At 33.8% G+C, this 19,796-nt stretch overlaps 3 protein-coding genes across 4 annotated transcripts; 1 reads left to right on the plus strand and 2 right to left on the minus strand.

The window, feature by feature from the left end:
- Positions 1-1,499: 1,499 nt before the first annotated feature.
- LOC144559348 (uncharacterized) lies at positions 1,500-2,847 on the minus strand. The gene is made up of 2 exons (XM_078308366.1): positions 2,408-2,847; positions 1,500-2,162 (listed from the first exon to the last, which is right to left on the minus strand). Exons 1-2 carry the CDS (start codon positions 2,729-2,731, stop codon positions 1,971-1,973), a joined length of 516 nt encoding a protein of 171 aa, XP_078164492.1. The 5' UTR covers positions 2,732-2,847; the 3' UTR covers positions 1,500-1,970.
- Positions 2,848-3,802: 955 nt separating this feature from the next.
- LOC144559866 (ubiquitin-conjugating enzyme E2 2-like) lies at positions 3,803-7,531 on the minus strand. 2 transcript variants are annotated; one of them, XM_078309017.1, is made up of 6 exons: positions 7,401-7,531; positions 6,578-6,707; positions 5,755-5,780; positions 5,225-5,314; positions 5,031-5,119; positions 3,803-4,150 (listed from the first exon to the last, which is right to left on the minus strand). In XM_078309017.1, the coding sequence occupies exons 1-6, from the start codon at positions 7,474-7,476 to the stop codon at positions 4,022-4,024; spliced, it is 540 nt and encodes a 179-aa protein (XP_078165143.1). In that variant the 5' UTR covers positions 7,477-7,531; the 3' UTR covers positions 3,803-4,021. The 2 variants fall into 2 exon arrangements, with proteins under 2 accessions (XP_078165143.1, XP_078165144.1); XM_078309018.1 differs by having other exon boundaries at positions 7,343-7,466.
- Positions 7,532-9,377: 1,846 nt separating this feature from the next.
- Positions 9,378-11,317, plus strand: HGPT (Hypoxanthine-guanine phosphoribosyltransferase). The gene is made up of 3 exons (XM_078308824.1): positions 9,378-9,782; positions 10,541-10,705; positions 11,031-11,317. Exons 1-3 carry the CDS (start codon positions 9,483-9,485, stop codon positions 11,130-11,132), a joined length of 567 nt encoding a protein of 188 aa, XP_078164950.1. The 5' UTR covers positions 9,378-9,482; the 3' UTR covers positions 11,133-11,317.
- The last annotated feature ends 8,479 nt before the right edge of the window (positions 11,318-19,796 follow it).

The following is a 19,796-nucleotide window of genomic DNA, read 5'->3' on the forward strand; positions in this document are numbered from 1 at the left end:
GCGGGGCCAGGGGACCCTCCTGGTACCGGGGCAGAGCTCAGGTGGAAGGGGTGGATGAGTTTAAACCGCGCGGTACTGTAGCTAGCTACAGTAAAATCGGAAAAAAGAGGCTAACCCTAGATCTAAGGCTCTGATACAAAAAAAGACTAACATAAAAGTGAATTGTTATTGTTTCCATTGTTCTCTTGGGCCTATATAGGCATTACAATTTGCATTTGTAACCATATAACTTCTATAATTCCTTTCTTACTGATATAACCCTATAACTTCTATAATGCGATAAACATACATAAATCTCAACAGGCACTACCAACAAGAGCAGCCTTGGCTAGGCGAATCCAAAGCATACAACCATCTTGTCGAATATGTGATGACCCGGCTGAAGATGTCTTACATATGCTTTTCCAATGTCCTCATGCAAGAGCCACCTGGTTTATTTCACCACTTGGGTTGCGCACTAATGGTCTGACAATGCTACCCCTACATGAAAGACTAGCAGAATTGTGGGAGCAACTGAGCAATTCACAATTGGCGATGTTCATGTCAATAGGATGGCATATCTGGAAAGCAAGATACGTGCAAATCTTCCAAGATAAAAAATGCTCACCAGAAAGGATGCTCAGAGATGCCACCCTTCTTGTTCTGCAATGCAATTTCAAAAATGGTACCATCTACAATCAGCCGTAGGCTCCAATGCAACAGGTATAGCGATACCAGGGCAAACTGAAAATAGCAATCAATGCTACTATTGGGTGGATGGTTCACTGGATGGAAGTGTTTTTCAGTCAAAGAGGGCACAACATACATAATCTTCTGTCAGGATGTAATGCTCAAGTATGAAACAAAGTTCATCCCAGATTCAAACTAACCATTTCAAACAGAAGTCCAGGCGTTGTTACTGACGATGCAGGCTACACAGGAACTACACCTGGAATTCTGCATCTTCTACACAAATTATCAAACACTGGTGGCGACATTGGAGCCAACTTGGAACTTTAAATCAATACAGGCGGTGGACTGGCATGCTTATCAAGCATTGCTACGCATTGCTCAAGTATTTACTTCAAATTCGGGCTACTACTGTCAATTTGTGCCAAGAGAGAGAATAAACAAGCACACGAACTAGCAAATCTGGCGCGCATGTGGGAACTCTCTTATGTGGGTTTTACTATGCCAATGTTTAAATTCGGGTAGAAGGGAATAGAGGAAACAGTAGATCAATGTATAGGCATTACAGCTCGAAAACTAGTCTCTAAATCTCAGGCAAGAGTAATTCCGAATGTAACATTGTTTATGAATGCAAGCGCCTACGAGCTTTCAAACAAAAAAAAAAAATTAAGCACAAGGTGCTGACTATTTTTAATTAATAACATTATGCTTAATTAATTGCATTGAATTTAACACAAAGAGTCCCTATGCAAGTCAGGTTCCTAAGGACATCGGAATTCCTAAATTATACCAACTCTATTGGTACCATACAGTATCACATCTAGAGGATTAAAAAATAATATTAACATATTGAAAAAAGATCTCACATGATGCTGAAACAACAAGCAAGGAAAGAAAACAAAAAACTTAATCTTGCTTTGAAGCTGTAAGGCAGCTTCCACAAGCTCGCCTTTAGCACGAACCAAAGTTTTTTTTTTTTTTCAAGATTTAACTACTAAGAAAATTCATAGAATCCTCTTAACTCGACAAATAAAAATTACAATAATCTTTAGGTTACAGCTTTGCAGTACAAAGTACCCATAATTTCAGATCCTGACATGGGCTGGCTAGTACAAATTCTCACCAGAAAATTAACTGCATCTAATGTTATGTAATTGTAAGGCCATCTTTGTAAGATTTGAATAGCCTTAGTAATAAATTACGATACATACGTACTGACTAAAAACCAGACTGGGCCTGCAACGGTAAAATAAGAGATTGTAATTCAGTCAGCATAAGTTCTCCATGCAGATGAGCAAATATCAATATCTTGTTGTTTTCCTCATGCGGGTATAAAGTATGACACCAAATGCTAGAAGCCAAGGTGGAACGAAGCTACCAAACAAAGTTTTTGAATTCAATTGATAAGGGAATTCCTTCCTTAGTACCGCTATCATAATGCACAGTATTGCAACTCCCATGAAGATTATGGAGATTGGTCTAATCAATGAACCCTAGACAAAACAAGAAAATTATAGTGATAGTAATTAGATTTACAGTTAACAAAATCCAATGAAGTAGATATTGATATTTTGCAAACATTCCTTGCACATCTTATCTTACTATAGGTACCATTTCTACTGAGACTGGTACAGCCATATATTGCAGGTTAACAGTAAAATGCAAGTAAATACCAGCAAAATAGAAGCAGAAGATCAAATAAGAAAAGCAACTTCTGAGAAACAACATCTAAATTTACCTTAGGTTCACTATCAAAGAACAGAATAGATTCGGGCTTGTAACGATGAACAGATTGCCCGTTAACCAGGTCGAACCTAATCCGAAAACCCCTCTTAGACGGAGGTTTGAAGGCGAAGAGAGATCTCAATCCGTGTTGCGACATAATGGAGCGTACATCAAGGCGGTCCAGACCAGGTCCAACCAGAGTAGACTGGAATATGGCGATCGGACCTCTGCCACGGCGGTAGAGGTGCACCTCCACCGATGTGTCGCTGATTTGATTGCTGGAGCTAGGATTAGAGTTTTGCTGGACTGTTTCCATTTCTTTGATTTCAACCACCATTTTTGTATCGGGGCAGCGCAGATTCGTTATGGAATTCTCTCCGATCACAATTTGGGAAAAAGAAGAACGCGTAGAACTAAAAATGGAATGTTTTCCTATTTCCAGAATCCCTTCATTTCAGGAGCCGAAATTTTTAAATATACCGTTAAAAAAAAAAAAAAATTAAAGCCACCATTTAAATAGAATTTCATTTTTAACAGGCTGAGGACACATTATTTTATTTTTCTCAAAATTTTTGTTTCCAATGCTGATTGACTAAAAAAATCATTAGATTGGACCATGAAATGTGTTCTCAACGTTACGCCCATGTTAAAAATGAAATTCTTATCAAATTGTAATTATTTGATTTAACTTTTTCTTTTCTTTTCTTGAATGATAAAAATAAAAAATTCGGTTTAAGTAGAAACAGCGAGAATTTATTTTAATTTGTGCGATATGTTCGATCCTATGCCCTTCTGAATGAAGAGCTGTACCACTTCCAACTGTGTTACCACAGCGGTGGTATATGGTCGTTATGTAGTTGAAGATCGAAAGATGTAGTGGAGAGAAAATTGTCAAGGAGCTGGATTTGAACTTGATGAATTTTTAATTTTATAGTAAGCATTGAAGAAAAATCGATTAGTTTACCTTATTTAAAATCTGGAAACTTAGTCTGAAACTCTGAATGTATACGCAGAACTAGTGTTTAAAGAAAAAATTGAGCAGATTTAGCCTGCAAACTAAGGTATGCTTGTTTGTCTGGAAATTGACTATGCACATACAATATCATTTCCCCCAGGCAAGTTACTGCGCGTTTTGAGTGACCTTGCGCAATTTCCATTGTATGGGAATTTGTCTATAAAATGCCTAAGCAACCAAATATGGAAATCATGTATAAATTATTCAGATCTTAAAATCATGTATAAATTATTCAGATCTTAAATGATTATGGCTATTATTCCAACTTCCCACCCAGGCAAAAAATAATTATGGCTATTATGGAACATAAAATAAATCCTGCATTCAGAGCAATATTGGAATTTGCATCTAATGAGCTAATACACGTCATCATATGATTAAAACATACAACAGTTGAGGACCAAGCTGGAAATATATAATCCAAATCTGATAGTACATCGTCTCGTCCATTGCTATAATATTGGAACACATTACTTTTAACAACATTCGAACTAGTAATGTATTATTAGAACATGCATATAGAGACACCACACTAAGTTCGTATGAGGCAGACACTAAACAACTTCAACAAAGGATGCTTTGGAGACAGCTCGGAAACATGCAGCTGCCACATTAGTCAGCAGTCCAGCTCTGCTCAACAATCTCACGAACCCGGCGGTTATATTCGCGCTTGTTCTCGCTGAACATGCGCGCAGCCTCTGAGTTTGCCGGCGAGTTAGGGTTTGGGTCGCACAGCAATGACTGTAACCACAAATGAAGAATTAATCCATGTAAGGCAACAACTAATGTTATTCTTATATATTATACTTTTGGGTTGGGTGCATGCCTGCAAAATCTCATAATTAATGTGCTTCCCACACAAGTAAGCATGTATATCTCTGCAACAAATGAAAATTATCTATCTATGTCCACTCAAATAAAGTTAAAAGAAAGCATGTAATGTGTTTGCCATTTCTTTCATAAACACCCAAATCATGCATTGTTGCTTGAAGGGTGTATGTAACAAAAAGGTATTGCCAGTGCAAAATTCTCAATTTTTCTAAAATTTTATAGCCTTAGGTTTTTACAGTTATATGCAAGGATTTTCCTAACAGGTCAACCATCTTGGGACTTGGCACCGCTCACCAAAGTTACTATAGAACTCTCTACTTCTGATAAATTCAAGTTATTTGAGTTTTCAGATACCAAAATACAACTAATCAAACTAAACTTATTCCCCCTGGAGCAGCACCGCAATGTTGTTGAACTAAACTTATTCCCCCTAAGGCACCACATACAATTCAATGCCTTGGTAATAAATAAAATGCAGACTTAATTTTTGAATAATTATGTGGTTTAAACTTGTCACTCTTTTTAACTAAAAACTTAATTTTTGAAAAGTTACACAAGAACGCTCCAAAAATTGAGGGTGGTTTGTGGTATGTTCTGGCAGGATCCTGTCGTAACATTGACTCTCCCAACTCACCCAAAAAAACCAAAATATACCACAAGGTGAACCAAAAGAAACCCAAATTTAGAAGAAAGAGATGCAATCAATCAGCACTAAACCGGAAACCTGAATGTAAGGAAATCTAACATTGGAAATTTAACAAGAAATGGTAGAAACATGACAATATAAAACCTGAATGGAGGTAAGAATAGCAGCAACATCGTATATAGGACTCCACTGGTTTTGTAGAATGTCCAGGCATATGCTCCCGTCAGCATATACTACATTTTCCCAAAAGAAAAAAATGAACATATTTATCAAAGAGGGGAAGGTGCATAAATAAATGAAGGAACTTAAATCAGGATTGTAAGGAGGTAATGACTCACTGTTTGGGTGGAACATCCTTGAAACAAACCGCACTGTAGGTGGCTTGTTTGGATAATCTTCTGTAAATTGAAGTGTCAACTTAAACGTACCTGAAAAGTTCGTCATATTAGCTTAATTAAATCAGGAAAAGAGAGGAGGATAATTCTGGCTATTTAAACTTGAAGAAATTTGAAGTTAACACAGGTTGCATAAGCTCATCACTCGGGCAGGGCTGACGTGGGGTTAAAATAGATAGCATTCGTTTCCATATATTTTTACCAAATCATAAGGGTGCTCATGATAAACTTCCAAGACATGGCTAATGAGATAATATTTTCCATATGTATAACTATGCACAACAACAAGGTCACAGGTTTTAGAAACTCACACCCCTAGATTCACTAGAGCTAACAATTTCATCAGTACAAGGTTCTTATGTTGTGTGGCATAATTCACATCCCCAAAAAGTAACTAGCAGAACTCAAGTCAGGAAATAATTAAGAGAGAAGAATAATAGCATGGCTCTCCTAAGTTAGTCAATTTTACTAACCTCCATCCCATGGAGTGTCATCCGGTCTGCAAAACAAATAAACAAAACACATCAGGCAAGTATGATAAAACAACACAATGGAATGAAAAAAAAAATTATATTAGCAATGCCAAGAAGAAAATTCTGAGACACCACACACTGTCATTCAAATAGGATATATATTAGGCATTTTCTTATTCTTCTTTTTATTTAATCTGAACTATATCCAAGCAGCTTTTTACATCCTCTTAAGCATCATCAAAATGTGAAAAAGGTAAAGCGATATGGCCGCTACCCATCATGGTGAGCATGATACAACATCAATTCACTACCATAAATACATACCTGGAAATAATTCAATACATACACCGGCAATACCTAGAAATATCACATGTACCATCGAACATAAGAATAACAAGAACATCCCCAACATCAGAAAAAAAAAAAAAACCTATCATCCATAATTAGCACAGATTTACCCTTCCCCGTCCATTTCATTCGAAAAGATTTCCAATCCATCTTCCATTTAATTATTTTTTCTCTACTAAATGATGGAGAATGGACAAGGGCAATTCTTTCCTTTTTTTTCTTCTGAAGAAAGTAGAAGGATGAATATAATAGATCTCCCACAAGGCTATCCTTGATACTTATTTTTTTTTTCTCAGGGGCATGTGTGATACTTCGACGTTTGAAGCACATGCAACTATTTCTTGCATTGTTTGAAACTAAGCCAAATAGCATGACTAAAAAGTAAAAACAGAGTGATTGGGTTGACATGAAGAAAGACACTACTAAGTCGATGAATACAAACATTAGGAAAAAGAACAATTAAATGAAGGATTACCCAAAAATGACAGCATTCCAGAGCATAATGTTGTTGTCATGGGGAGCACCACTGATGCCGGCCGGTGGGTCCTGCATCAGCCGCTTGAAATCCCGCATCAACCGTTTCCTTGCTGGCGTCGACATCCCTCCTATCATTTTCAATTTTATTAAATTAGTACTGGATATATACTTTTGCTGTATGACTGCAGCAATTTGCAATTTGGTTGTACATTGAAGCTCCTTTACAGTAGCAGCCTTTCGGGGAAGCCATTTTTCAGTTAATTCATGTTTGAGACAAGATGATCTGATGCAACCTGAGGTAAGAAATATTGGAATTGATCCTTCTTGGTGTAAACTGCAACAATGGTTAATATGTTCATTGCCATGATCAGAAATATCCAGGAACTGGTCTGATTCTAGTTATTCTAATAAAAAGGACTAACCTAAAATTGAAATTAGAAAAAGAAAAAAACTCAAAATAGGTCAGATTTACATAAACTGTACCACCGGACAAATTTAGTTGTGAGGTAGAATAAAACCCAATTTTGAGCCTGTACAGAATAGTTAGACTAAGGCACAAGGAAGGATCTCCAGCTTAAATCCTATTATTAGAAGCAGGTAATTGCTAGAACAACATATTTTTGCATAAGTAGTAGAAGAAATGAAAAAAAAAAATAATAATAATTCAGCTCAACAACACAGCTAGGGTTTCCTTTCCTCCCGCTTAAAGGAATCCGAGATCTGACATGAAAGGAAGTAGAAAAGAAGGACAATTTGACTCAACCTTAGCTAGGGTTTACGTCTGATAAGAGAGAGAAAAAGAGAGAGAGAGAGAGTCGTACCTCCTCTTTGGTTTATCGCCGAGCGAGGCGATTGAGAGGAAGGTCGAATCGAAGTGTCGATCAGAGAACGGAACATACACGCAACTCTACTTTATTCTTCGTCGCTCATAATTTACTAAAAGACCCTCCAGATGACTAGTTATTGTTCAAATGGTCCTCGCTCAAGATCACAAAACCACCTTTAACTTCCGTTATTTCATCTTTTTCTTCCAAAAAAAACTTGTTTTCTAGCTCCATCATTACTACTTTTTCAATAATTTTTTAAACATAATGAAAGTTAAATTATCAAGTCTTATATAACTTTGATATAAGAATAATTTGACGAATTTTATTTTTAAACACCCCGCGATATTTTCAAAATGGCTATTTTAACTAACGGAAAAACACAATGATAGTCGCTTTGCAATTTCATTTCAATAATTAAATGTAACAAATTTTTGGGAGATATAATTGGCATAACTTTTTAAGATTGTTGTTTTAAAACTTTATTTAAGAAAAATTGAAGTCGAATAATGAGAAAAGGTAATGTCCCCCGAGCTACAGTCTCCCAAAAATCCTCGTGTATAAAAGCCTTCCATTTTTAGCTTAGTTCTGATGCGTTTTTAACTGCCACAACTGCCATAATTTCAACTGCTATAATTTCAAGTATAATATGTATGTTTACAGAATTATATGTGTATGTTTATAGGATAATATGTGTATGTTTACAGGATAATATGTGTATGTTTACAGGATATTATGTGTATGTTCACAGAAGGTGGTCCCCAACAGTTGTCACGCGTTTTCAACAGCTGTCACGCGTTTTTAACAACTTTCACGCGTTTTTAACAACTTTTACGCGTTTTTATGTTTACAGGATTTAGTATTGATGTTTATAGAATTAGTTGAAAATATCCGAGGATTTTTTGGGGACTGTTAGCTGCTTCCTCGAATAATAGCACCGTAGAGCTTTTGTTTTAGTCCCTCCTCAGAATGTATGATCTATGTAGTGTTGTAAAAAATGGTATACCCTCGTCGAACGAACAAGATATCGTCAAAGCGATTAATCGAAAATAATCAGACGTTATCGGAAATAATTGATTGATTAATTGAAAAAATCTGTGACAGTTTTGTTAACGACAACAACTAATCAATCAATTAATCAGTCTAAATAGCTATTTTTTACAACAACATATCTATGCAATAGAGTAGAACTAGGGTGCTCTTAAGCTTACCAAAGTTTTGGTGAGCTTAACTCTAAAACTCATCAAATCAATTTCAAATGACGAATTCGAACCGTTGAAACCCGTCTACCTTACGTGTGATGCATCTACATGTGAAATTTTTAAATATTCGAATTAATTTAGTATAAAGTCAAGCGGTCAAAAACGTTCAAAAAATGAATGCACTAAAATTTATTTATTAACCTTCTAATTTTGACCGCTTGACTTTATACTAAATTAATTCGAATATTTAAAAATTTCACATGTAGATGCATCACACGTAAGGTAGACGGGTTTCAACGGTTCGGATTCGTCATTTAAAATTGATTTGATGAGTTTTAGAATTAAACTCACCAAAACTTTGGTGAGCTTAAGAGCACCCTAGTTCTACTCCTATGCAATATAATGATATAGCAGATATTTGGAGCTTGTCATAGTGCTGATGAGGGACAAATATCCTATAAAAGACTCTTTTCATTTTACGGTTTGAGATTAACTCTCAGTCGCACTAAAATTCGAGTTAGCACGGGCTTTATTATTGTGCTTTGAGATTCGTACAAAGTTAAAAAGAATGATCCATATATCCAATAATTATAAAAGATTCCCTGTTACGGTACTAGCCTACTAGGTGGATCTGAATTCACTAATGTGTGGGATCCGCTTGTCAGTTATTTGGTGCAGAAACTATTATACGAACTATTTCTGAGAATCTGTAACAAACGTCTTTGTTTTGGAATTCTTACATACTTTTTTTTTATTCTTTTCACATCCCTCCAATCCGGTTGGAGTCGCCGAGATAGTGCTACTGCAGTACTGCTGTTTGCTCATTGCTCAACACAAAAACCTGTACACACCCCTCCTCTCATTTCCTCTTTGCTTAATGGGGTCCGAATCGGATATTGAGCGGATCCTATACACCGAATCCGATATCTCAAAGCGGGTGTCGGACCTCGCCGCAGAGATATCCGCCGACCTGAGTTCCAGCGGCGGTTCCCTGGTGTTCGTCGGAGTGGCCACAGGCGCCTTCCTCTTAATCGCTGATCTTGTCAGAAGGATTTCCGCACCGATCACCATCGATTTCATCAGGGTCGAGTCGTACGGGTCTGGTACGGAGTCGTGTGGCGAGCCCAGGATCTCCTGTGACCTGAAGCTTGACGTCACTGGAAAGCATGTTGTTTTGGTACGTATTCTTCCTCCTGCTATTAGATTTTTAAAATTGATTTTCGTTTACATCATAATTGGGGATGCTGTTGCCTGTAGGTAAACTACCTGGGAGTTGTTCCAGCAATATTAAATGATATATGCAATTTTTATTTAATGTCATGTTGAAAGTTGGACAAGTTAGGTACTGTAACTTTTGTTGTAAAAATAATTATTAATTTAGTCTAGTTCAAACTTTATTTAGCAATTTAAATGCAAGGAGCAATATGTAAGCAGCGTAGGGATAAACTTGGCTAAATTAAAATCTTACAGAAATTCAATTTTGAATTACTTAACAAATATTACAAAGAGAAGTGGCCAAAATATTGACTCAATGGAAGTAGTATTACCAAAACAAAAACATCTCATGAACCTTGGTTCAACTAAGCATATATTTAAATATTCTTTGAAATACAACAACTACCGCAAAAAGAAGATCTCAGAAAAAGTAATTTTGGACAATTTTGTTGGTGTATTGGCACCTCTTAGTTAAGGGATCTGTATCCTTCTAGGTACCTGACTCAACACAATTGAAACAGATGGCCCAGATTTACTCTCAGCCGGTGCTTGCTCGGGATGGCGGGCTGTATTATTTGTGCTTTAAGATTTGTGTCAAGTTAAAAAAAAAAACAATTTTGGGCTGTCCAATTCAATTGTACTCCGTCCGGTAACCTGAGGGGATGTGAATTTTTAGTTAAGTTAGCAACAAGAATCACCATCTCCATTATTATATGCCAGGTTGAGGATATTGTAGACACTGGAAGAACTCTTTCACGTCTCATCTCCTATTTAGAAAAGAAAGGAGCGTCCTCTGTGTCAGTTTGCTCCTTGCTCGACAAGCCATCCAGAAGAAAAGTTGAGGTTAAGCTTGTGGGAAGTGGAAAATTATATATTGGTTTTGAGGTATGTTTATATTTTTGAATGAGTTTTTTAATAAAGTTCATGACTTTTGGTATTGTGCTACCTAGTTTTACTTGATTGTGTGGTGGGTTATGGGACTCTACCAATATGGGTATAAAGGAAAAGTCAAATAGCAATATAAATTATATTAAGTTTAACAGGCTAAACCTGACAACTGGTAATGAACTCTCAGGATTCAGAAAACTACCAAAAATTTCAGAATTAAAATTTTACTCCAGGGATAAATAGTTTTGTACAGCTTTTTCTTAATTAGTTATAGTTTTATATGGAAGACCTTTCATGTCAATCCTACTCTTGAACTTTGCAGTGCCCTGATTACTTTGTGGTGGGGTATGGCATGGATTATGCAGAGCTATATAGAAACTTACCTTATGTTGGCATACTAAAACCTGAAATCTACACCAAATAAAGGTTATTTTTGTTTCTATTGAGCTTCTCAAAATCAGAGAAAACTGGTGCAATTTTCTGTTCTTATTTTTATTTTTGTGTACTTATCCTATTGAATTTCTTACTAAAGCATTGTGTATGGTTCCCGTTTGGCTGTGACTAAATTTTTCTTTTCCTTCAACATTAAATAAGAGGTTGAATAATTTATTAGTTTGTTTATTTTTTCATTTTTGAAATTGTTGAAGGGCTTTTTGTTGTATCCTTGTTTGCATGGTTGAAAATGCTTATGATAAGTTTGTATACAAATTTGACTTGCCAAAATAAAAAAATATACAGTCTCCTACCCTTTTTTTTTTTTTTTTTTATAGAAAATGCACTTAATAATTGGAAGCAAACTTGGCAGAAAACATGGTTCGAGTACTTGATACAAATAGTACTGTTTGACGGCTATATGTACAAATTTTAATTTTTGTGAACTGTTTTCTATAAAAGAAATAATTAAAATAAAAAATTACACCACTGTGATGACGTTTAGGCATAGAAAATATGAACTCGGGGTTCTTGCACAGTACTATTTTATTTATCTATATGTTTAGTTTAGGATAAATTTCGTCAAAAATTACTAAATTTTGTTTTTTGTCATGAATTAGTGACTCAAGTTTGATAGTAACTAAATTTTCTATTTGATCTGATTAAATCACTTTATCACTTTTTCCATCCTGAAAATTAACAAAATCTGATGTGGATTCCAACACATCATTTAGGACCAATTGTGTAAGTTATTTTAAATACGTGAACTATTTCTCACCTAATATTCTAACATTTACTCTTATTTTTTCCTCTCTCAAGTTTTTTTTTTTTTTTTTAAATGTTGACGCTTCCAGTCAATTGTTGCAACTAGGGGTGGCAACGAACCGAACTTACCTTAGGTTTGAGTTTGGTTTGAATTAATTTCGAACCGAACCTAGTTTGATTCATTTCGAACTACACATTTTTCGAATCGAACCCGAATCGAATCACGAACTAAATTATTTTTTAGCAGTCATAGTTATACCGGTAGTTTATACATTAATTTTTTCTCGCGGGACAATTCACATGGCTTCCTTTTACCGGCATGAACTATGAAATGAGTGTTTTTAAGTTGAAAAATTGTTCATGAAAAAATACATCAGAGATGGCTTTCCTGGTATGAACTATGAGAGACGACCGAAGAGAGAGGAGAGACAGTCATCTAGTCCGGAGAGACAGCCAGTTGCCGAGAGCGTCAGCTAGATTTTAGAGCTAGAGGGAGAGTGAGTTAGGGAGAGGTGGAGAGAGAACAAGGTTATTGAGATTTGAGAGCGAGGGAGTGTCGGCTAAGTTAAATTATGACTCTCTATCTTGGATTTTAATTTCATCAGGTAAATGAACGGCCGATGTTATTATGAGATTCGAACCATAAAAATGATCGAACCCATTTCGATCGAACCAGGCTAGGTTTGGGTTTGGTTTGAATTAATTCCGAACCGAACCTGGTTTGGTTCGTTTCAATTCGAACCCATTTCGAATCGAATTAAACTCGAATCAAACCCGAATCAAACCCGAATCGAATCACGAACCTCGAATTTTTTTGCCAGCCCTAGTTGCAACCCGCTTGTAGCAAAATGAAAAAATTACTTTTTAGTCCAACATTATTACAATTTTACAGTTTCTGTAATACCCTTATCTGACGATGGGCAATTTGTATATATACTATGTAGTGCGCAGGAGGATAAAACTTAGTGCTGAGAAGTCCATTTCGATATATTTGTAAAATATACCCTTTCTTCCACTGGTTTAGTTGAATCCTCACTTTACGAAACTGTCTTTTTGTTGTTGTTGTTGTCAACCAGACTCGGTATTGGAAAAGAAAAAGGTAAGGTAATAACCTTGAAAAAAGAGTCTCAGCAATCTTTAGTCCAACTTTATTAACAGGATCGGTTCTGAAGATTTTGAGGTCTGGTGCGGGAGAAAATTTTTGAGTCCTTTATATATACAATTTTTTTATGAGACCGGCTAATACACTTCCATAGGTAGGGGTGATTAATGAGCGAGTTAAGATATACTCATGCTCGGCTCATTAAGTAAATGAGCGAGTTTAAGTGAGTTATGAGCAGCTCATGAGTTATGAGTACCAAAATTTAACAAATTGTCATAATTCATTTAAATAAAATAGAATAAAAATCCAACAAAAATTAACAAAAATAGAATCAATATATTACATTCTCCACAGTAACATCAACAATCAACAAAAATAGTGCAGCTATCGACTTTGTTTTGCTATCGACTTTGTTTTGGGGGATGGCGAATAGGCTTTAGGTTTAGGTTTTGGGTCAGTTGCTATCGACTTTGTTCTGCCGACTTTACAAAAATATGAATGTATGAATATGACATAGGAATTTAATGAGGCAAGACCGCAAGGATGATTTAATGTTGCATAACTTTAGTTCATTGATTTAATGAGCGAGTTATGAGCGGCTCACGAGTTATGAGCAATTTACTCACCCCTATCCATAGGTACTTTAACACCATATGCTTATTAAGTCATTTTTGCATTTTCAGAGTCCAAACAGTCGATCGGAATCGTTCAATATGATATCCATATTAAAATGTGCTTGGAGACCAAATTCTACATTTTTTTGGAATTTTTTTACTTTTTTTAAGATAGGTAGAAAATCTATTGATTCAGAAAATTCTGAACCATAAAAAGCATTTATTTTCTACCTACCTTAAAAAATAGTAAAAATATTCAAAAAAAATGTAAAATTTGGTCTTCAATCACGTTTTAATATGAATATCATGTTGAACGGTTTGGATCACCTATTTGGATTTTTTAAAAAGCAAAAATGACTTATAAACATATGATGTTGAAATACTTATGGAAGCGATTAGCCGGCCTTATTTTTTTATTGATATGCCAATAGATTATAGCTATTCGTAGAAAAATTTGAGCTCTAATATTTTTTTTTGGAGGCCCCTTGAATCTTGGGTCTCAGGGCCGGGCATGTTTATTACAATTCTTAAATAGCAAGAGTATATTTAATTCAATTCAATTTACATATCATAATCTCGTAGGAAATCAAAATTTACATTCTTTAAGATTTTTACTATCTTTTTGAATAGGAAAAAAACCACTAATTTTACAATATTTCTTAGAGGACCCTCTAATCTGTTGGCTGAGGAAGGATTTGGAGCACCAGATCGTGAACCCAATACATCTCCAACCTGTAATAAAACAATCAGATAGATTACTATTACAAAATTATTTTCATAGGTCATAAGGTGGGGTTTTAAATTTAAAAAAATTATAGGACATACATTTTCCATTGTTAGATCCACCAACAAGCAGACAGGACTGTGCTTTAGTGCAAATGAAACCGGCATGCTCAGGGCGGCAAGGATCGTGGATCGATGAACAACCTCCCGTTGAATATGTGCTTCACCAGCCCTTGCTTCCCCTAATTTCAATGAAGAAATAACATATAAACAAACATTTTTAAGGCATGATTTAGAGAATATATATTAACTTAATTAGTTTATAAGAAAATCAAGTAGGATACCTTGGCTGAAATTATGTTATTTGACCTATCTATCATTGGCATTTTTGCACCAGCCAATTTAATTTGTTTCTGATCTCCCTAAGGTTTACAACTCTGACCTTAGGTCGATCAGGCACCCCTTGAAAAACCTGTCATACATGTCAAAAAGAACCAAATCAATTTAAATGAATCACAAGTCAAAATAAATACTAGCTAGCTAGCCAAAGAAAGAAATTTAATTGAAGTCTAGCTTCTCTCTTGCCTCAAGTCCTTCAATCTCCATTCCAAATGACTTGTCACTGCAAAAGGATAAAATAATAAGAATTAGTATGTACAGTGTTTCCTCCCCCACCCCCCCCAAATAAAAAAAAGGTTAAAGATGGATTCTTACATAAGCTGTACGAGATCATACAACTCATAACCTCCCATTTGAGCGAGGGGTTTGGTAAGTTCCACAATCTTGGCAGCATAGTGCGCAAAGAAATGGATCTGGAAAACCAAAGAGAGATTTGCACACTTATCCGTAAGATATTCCAAACCTATCATCTAGACCAACATCGCTTATCTATATCTATATGCCGATCGAGTTCAAAGGAATTTCTACTCAAGTCCTTCACTCCTTGTACCAAAACTTTCATATGAATTCTAATTAGTGAAGTATCTTGGTTGTCTTTACTATAACTTAGAGCTGTAAAAGGATCGGATTATTATCCGATTTCGTCCGGATCTGAATTTGGAAAATTACCTAATATTCGTATCCGTATTCGTATCTGTAAAATTATAGCATATAAGAATACGATAAGATTTTTAACTATCTGTAATTATTTGTATCCAACTGTTTACATCTCTAAACCATAACAAATACTATATGTTCTTAAATTGATTTATTAAATTACATATACATACCAATAATTTATTAAACTGCATATACATATATATTCATATGAACAATATAATACTATGACATGATTAGTGACTACTGTTTTGATAATATGATATATGTTTTGTAACAAACAAACTTGTTATGAAAAATATTAGATCTAATTTATGAAAGAACAAATTATATTTATATATTATTTTTTTTCTAGAATATACATTAGTAATTTATTTTTAATTATCAAATTCATATCCGTATTGGTATCCGTATTGGTATCCGTCTGATATCCGATTTGTTTCCGTATCCAAAAATATCCATATTTGTATCTGTATCCAAAAAATTATTACATATAAACAGTTTGACCGCTATCCGATCCATATCCAACCGTTTACACCCCTACTTTAACTAATTAATTACCAATATCTATGTAATTATCTAGTAAAAAATGATACCAAATTGAATGTTGTTTACCCGGAAAAGAAGAAGAAGAAGAAACAGGCCAACAACTCTTTTTAAATTGATATTTGTTAAAAAAAAATAATGATTATGAATAAACTTATATGAAAGTTGGTAATTATTTTATTTCGATTATCTAATTTTTTCTAGTTATAAAACTAATTCAAACATAACTTCGAAAGTAATTTCATAAATATATATATATATTCTTAGATCTGGTACATGGAATTTTTTTAAAGAAGCCTTTGAATCCAATCTTTTAGTCCCTGCGGAAAAGAAAACCTTCTTCCATTCGGAATTCGGAATTTTTTTTTTCGATCTTTTTGATTACAATCATATAGTTGAAAGTACTAAAAATTCAAAATAAAACTCGCAGGCCGTATGGACAAAAAAGATCACAAATTGAAAAGGTAAGAAAAAAGTACAAAAATAAGAAAATATACCTTCTTGAAGAAAATAACGAATAAGCCAAAACCTCCATTATTTTTTTCTCTCTTAAACCCTAACATCAAGCTTCTAAAATCTAGCTAAAGAAAATTTTAAGCTTCACTCGCTTCAAAAGAGAAGCACATGTGCGGCGTTAACTGAGTTTGTTCAGGCTATTTATAAGCACTCAAAATTAATTTTAACCGTCGGATGAACAATGTTCAATCCTAGATGAACATAATAATAATCTTCACTAAATACCTAAAAGAATATGGTTTTAAAAAACCACGCCGCAGAATTACATCGCCATTGTTTTTAGAAATTAAGTACGTAACGTATTTATCACACTATTTTTTGTCCATGCATATACCTAACAATATTCAATTTATTACAAGCATGTTATGTCCCGATTCACTAATTAATGATTGAGATTAAAGTTTTGAGAGAAAAAAAAAAGTAAATCTTAGTCGTTGGATATGTTGATGTAATCCACAAATAAAATAATTAAGGTCAGGTATAATTAATCTGAGCCATCTGATTTGGGATTAGAATTAAATTACAAAAAAAATGGGTGTATGCCCATCCAAACTTCACGATTTAAAAAAATTTCCATCCAAATTTTCAAATTAGAATATATACCCATAAAAAAATCAACTATGTTATTTACATCAAAATATTTTTTCTCCAAAAATTAACATTAAAATGCTATATTAAATTAGAATTCAAATGATTAAATTGTTGTCTGTCAGTTTGCATCCATTCTTTATCTCGCATTTTATATTAATCTTCGATTTTCTAGCTACTATAGAAATTTAATATAAAAACAATCGAATCCATTGCAAATTTTGTATGTCTAAAAAGGGTTTTCTTTGAATCACCCAGGAACAAACAAAGGTAGTTTAGAATTGCCGATTTTTTTATTTATATCCAAAAAATAAATTGAATTTAAAAAATTAACCAAACCGGTCATCAAATTTGAAATCTACCCAAACCGGTTAACCGTTAACCGGACCAAATTTCTGGTTAACGGTTAACCGGACCCTTTGAAATAGTCCGGTTAACTGTTAACCGGAAATTTGGTTTGGGTCCGGTTAGTGGTTAACCGGATTCGTTGGTTCGCTTAACCGTTAACCGAACCCGATTTTTTTTTTTTTTTTTACTTTTTTTACTTTTTTTTAAAACAGAAAATTAAAAATTTTTTTTTTCTATTGAAAATATACATGAAAATTCGTATTTAGATTTATCAAATTTACACCAAAAAAATTTGTAAATCAAATATGAAATTTAAAATTATAGAAAAATACACATACACACACATACACATACACATATACATATACATATACATATACATATACATAGGATATATGAAATTTAAAATAATATGTATATGTATATGTATATGTATATGTATATGTATATGTATATGTATATGTATATGTGTATGTGTATGTGTATGTGTATGTGTATGTGTATGTGTATGTGTATGTGTATGTGTATGTGTATGTGTATTTTTCTATAATTTTAAATTTCATATTTGATTTACAAATTTTTTTGGTGTAAATTTGATAAATCTAAATATGAATTTTCATGTATATTTTCAATAGAAAAATATAAAATATAAAATTTTCTGTTTTAAAAAAAAGTAAAAAAAAAAAAAAAATTGGTAACCGTATATTATTTATGTATATGTATATGTATATGTATATGTATATGTATATGTATATGTATATGTATATGTATATGTATATGTATATGTATATGTATATGTATATGTATATGTATATGTATATGTATATGTATATGTATATGTATATGTATATGTATATGTATATGTATATGTGTATGTGTATGTGTATGTGTATTTTTCTATAATTTTAAATTTCATATTTTATTTACAAATTTTTTTTGTGTAAATTTGATAAATCTAAATACGAATTTTCATGTATATTTTCAATAGAAAAATAAAAAAATTTAAAATTGTCTGTTTTTAAAAAAAGTAAAAAAAGTAAAAAAAAAAAAAAAAATCGGGTTCGGTTAACGGTTAAGCGAACCAACGAATCCGGTTAACCACTAACCGGACCCAAACCAAATTTCCGGTTAACGGTTAACCGGACTCTTTTAAAGGGTCCGGTTAACAGTTAACCAGAAATTTGGTCCGGTTAACGATTAACCGGTTTGGGTAGATTTCAAATTCCACAGCCGGTTCGGTTATTTTTTTAAATTTAATTTATTTTTTGGATATAAATAAAAAAATCGGTTAGAATTGAGATAGGAGGTTTCTTTTCTCTTCAAAACAAAGTCGAAACTAAATATGCGCTAGCTTTTAATGCTTTCTCATTAATCTGGGCTGCGTTTGAGCTGAAGCCCGCTTTGTAGCAGGCCTGCCTGAACAATAAAGGCCCCCCACGAACTATCAAAACTTCCTCGATTAGGGTCTCCATGCTTGTTAATTACACATTTTTACTCAATATATTTGAATTTGCTTCAACTGAAAGAAGATCAAGTTTTCTGGAAAGTAGAAATACCCTAACCCTAAGCCCTAAATTAAATGAAGTCTTACTCAATTAATAAACTGATATCTATACATGATAGGTAGGGACTACCAAGGTTATTACTGAACCAGCCAATGAGATGCGAGTATCGCTTATCGATGAGGAGGCGTTCGACGAATTGGGCATTGAATTTCATATACTACATGACTGATATCTTCCATGTCAATATCCAATGTTACGTCGAGAGTGTTTCGAGATGACGACTTTGATCTATCAGTGGATTTCGCAGATTCTATAATCGAATGACCTATCATGAGATCGACGTCTCTATTATGGATAATGTGTCTTTATTATTTTAAACATATCTTTTCTTTTTAATTAACCCCCTTTTCTTGTATTCAGACACTGGTTATTTTCAAGTATTGCATGATGCTAACTTCTTTAGGAGAAAGAAACAATTGTGACATTGGTTTACTGGACCCAAATATGGTGAGCACCACATATGTTCAACACTCTGAATATTTCCTTACATACTTGGCCGATATCTTGTTACAGTTTCAGTATATGAGGCATGTATTCGCACCATGCCACCAAGTGTAAGTTGTTAATTCTACTCATTTTTATTGTCTATTTTTAACAAGTTCATATTGACTTATTACTATTTCTTACAATTGTAGACGAAATTGTGTGTTTTTGTTATTAACTTATTATCCCAAGTCAGAATATTGTCTATGCGGTGGACTCTTTATTGAGGGAGGTGAAAACTGGGAGTAATTAATTGTTCCACACTTACATAAGTAAACAAAATACATACAATGTAAAACACAAAATAATAATTTGACATACTTCTAGATACCATAATGATCTTTATTAAT

The sequence above is a fragment of the Carex rostrata genome, chromosome 9 (assembly GCF_964058835.1).
Source record: "Carex rostrata chromosome 9, lpCarRost1.2, whole genome shotgun sequence".
NCBI classification, from domain to species: Eukaryota; Viridiplantae; Streptophyta; class Magnoliopsida; order Poales; family Cyperaceae; genus Carex; species Carex rostrata.

What these genes read in the sequence shown, in the direction of transcription:
- LOC144559348 (XM_078308366.1), bottom strand. Translation starts at nt 2,731, where the DNA reads ATGGTGGTTGAAATCAAAGAAATGGAAACAGTCCAGCAAAACTCTAAT. An exon ending in TCTTTGATAGTGAACCTAAG is followed by an intron (nt 2,163 to 2,407) that starts GTAAATTTAGAT and finishes TGTTTTGTCTAG; the next exon opens with GGTTCATTGATTAGACCAAT.
- LOC144559866 (XM_078309017.1), bottom strand. Translation starts at nt 7,476, where the DNA reads ATGTTCCGTTCTCTGATCGACACTTCGATTCGACCTTCCTCTCAATCG. An exon ending in TGGAATGCTGTCATTTTTGG is followed by an intron (nt 5,781 to 6,577) that starts GTAATCCTTCAT and finishes TTTGTTTTGCAG; the next exon opens with ACCGGATGACACTCCATGGG. An exon ending in CTATTCTTACCTCCATTCAG is followed by an intron (nt 4,151 to 5,030) that starts GTTTTATATTGT and finishes TTGTGGTTACAG; the next exon opens with TCATTGCTGTGCGACCCAAA.
- HGPT (XM_078308824.1), top strand. Translation starts at nt 9,483, where the DNA reads ATGGGGTCCGAATCGGATATTGAGCGGATCCTATACACCGAATCCGAT. An exon ending in CTGGAAAGCATGTTGTTTTG is followed by an intron (nt 9,783 to 10,540) that starts GTACGTATTCTT and finishes ATTATATGCCAG; the next exon opens with GTTGAGGATATTGTAGACAC. An exon ending in AATTATATATTGGTTTTGAG is followed by an intron (nt 10,706 to 11,030) that starts GTATGTTTATAT and finishes TGAACTTTGCAG; the next exon opens with TGCCCTGATTACTTTGTGGT.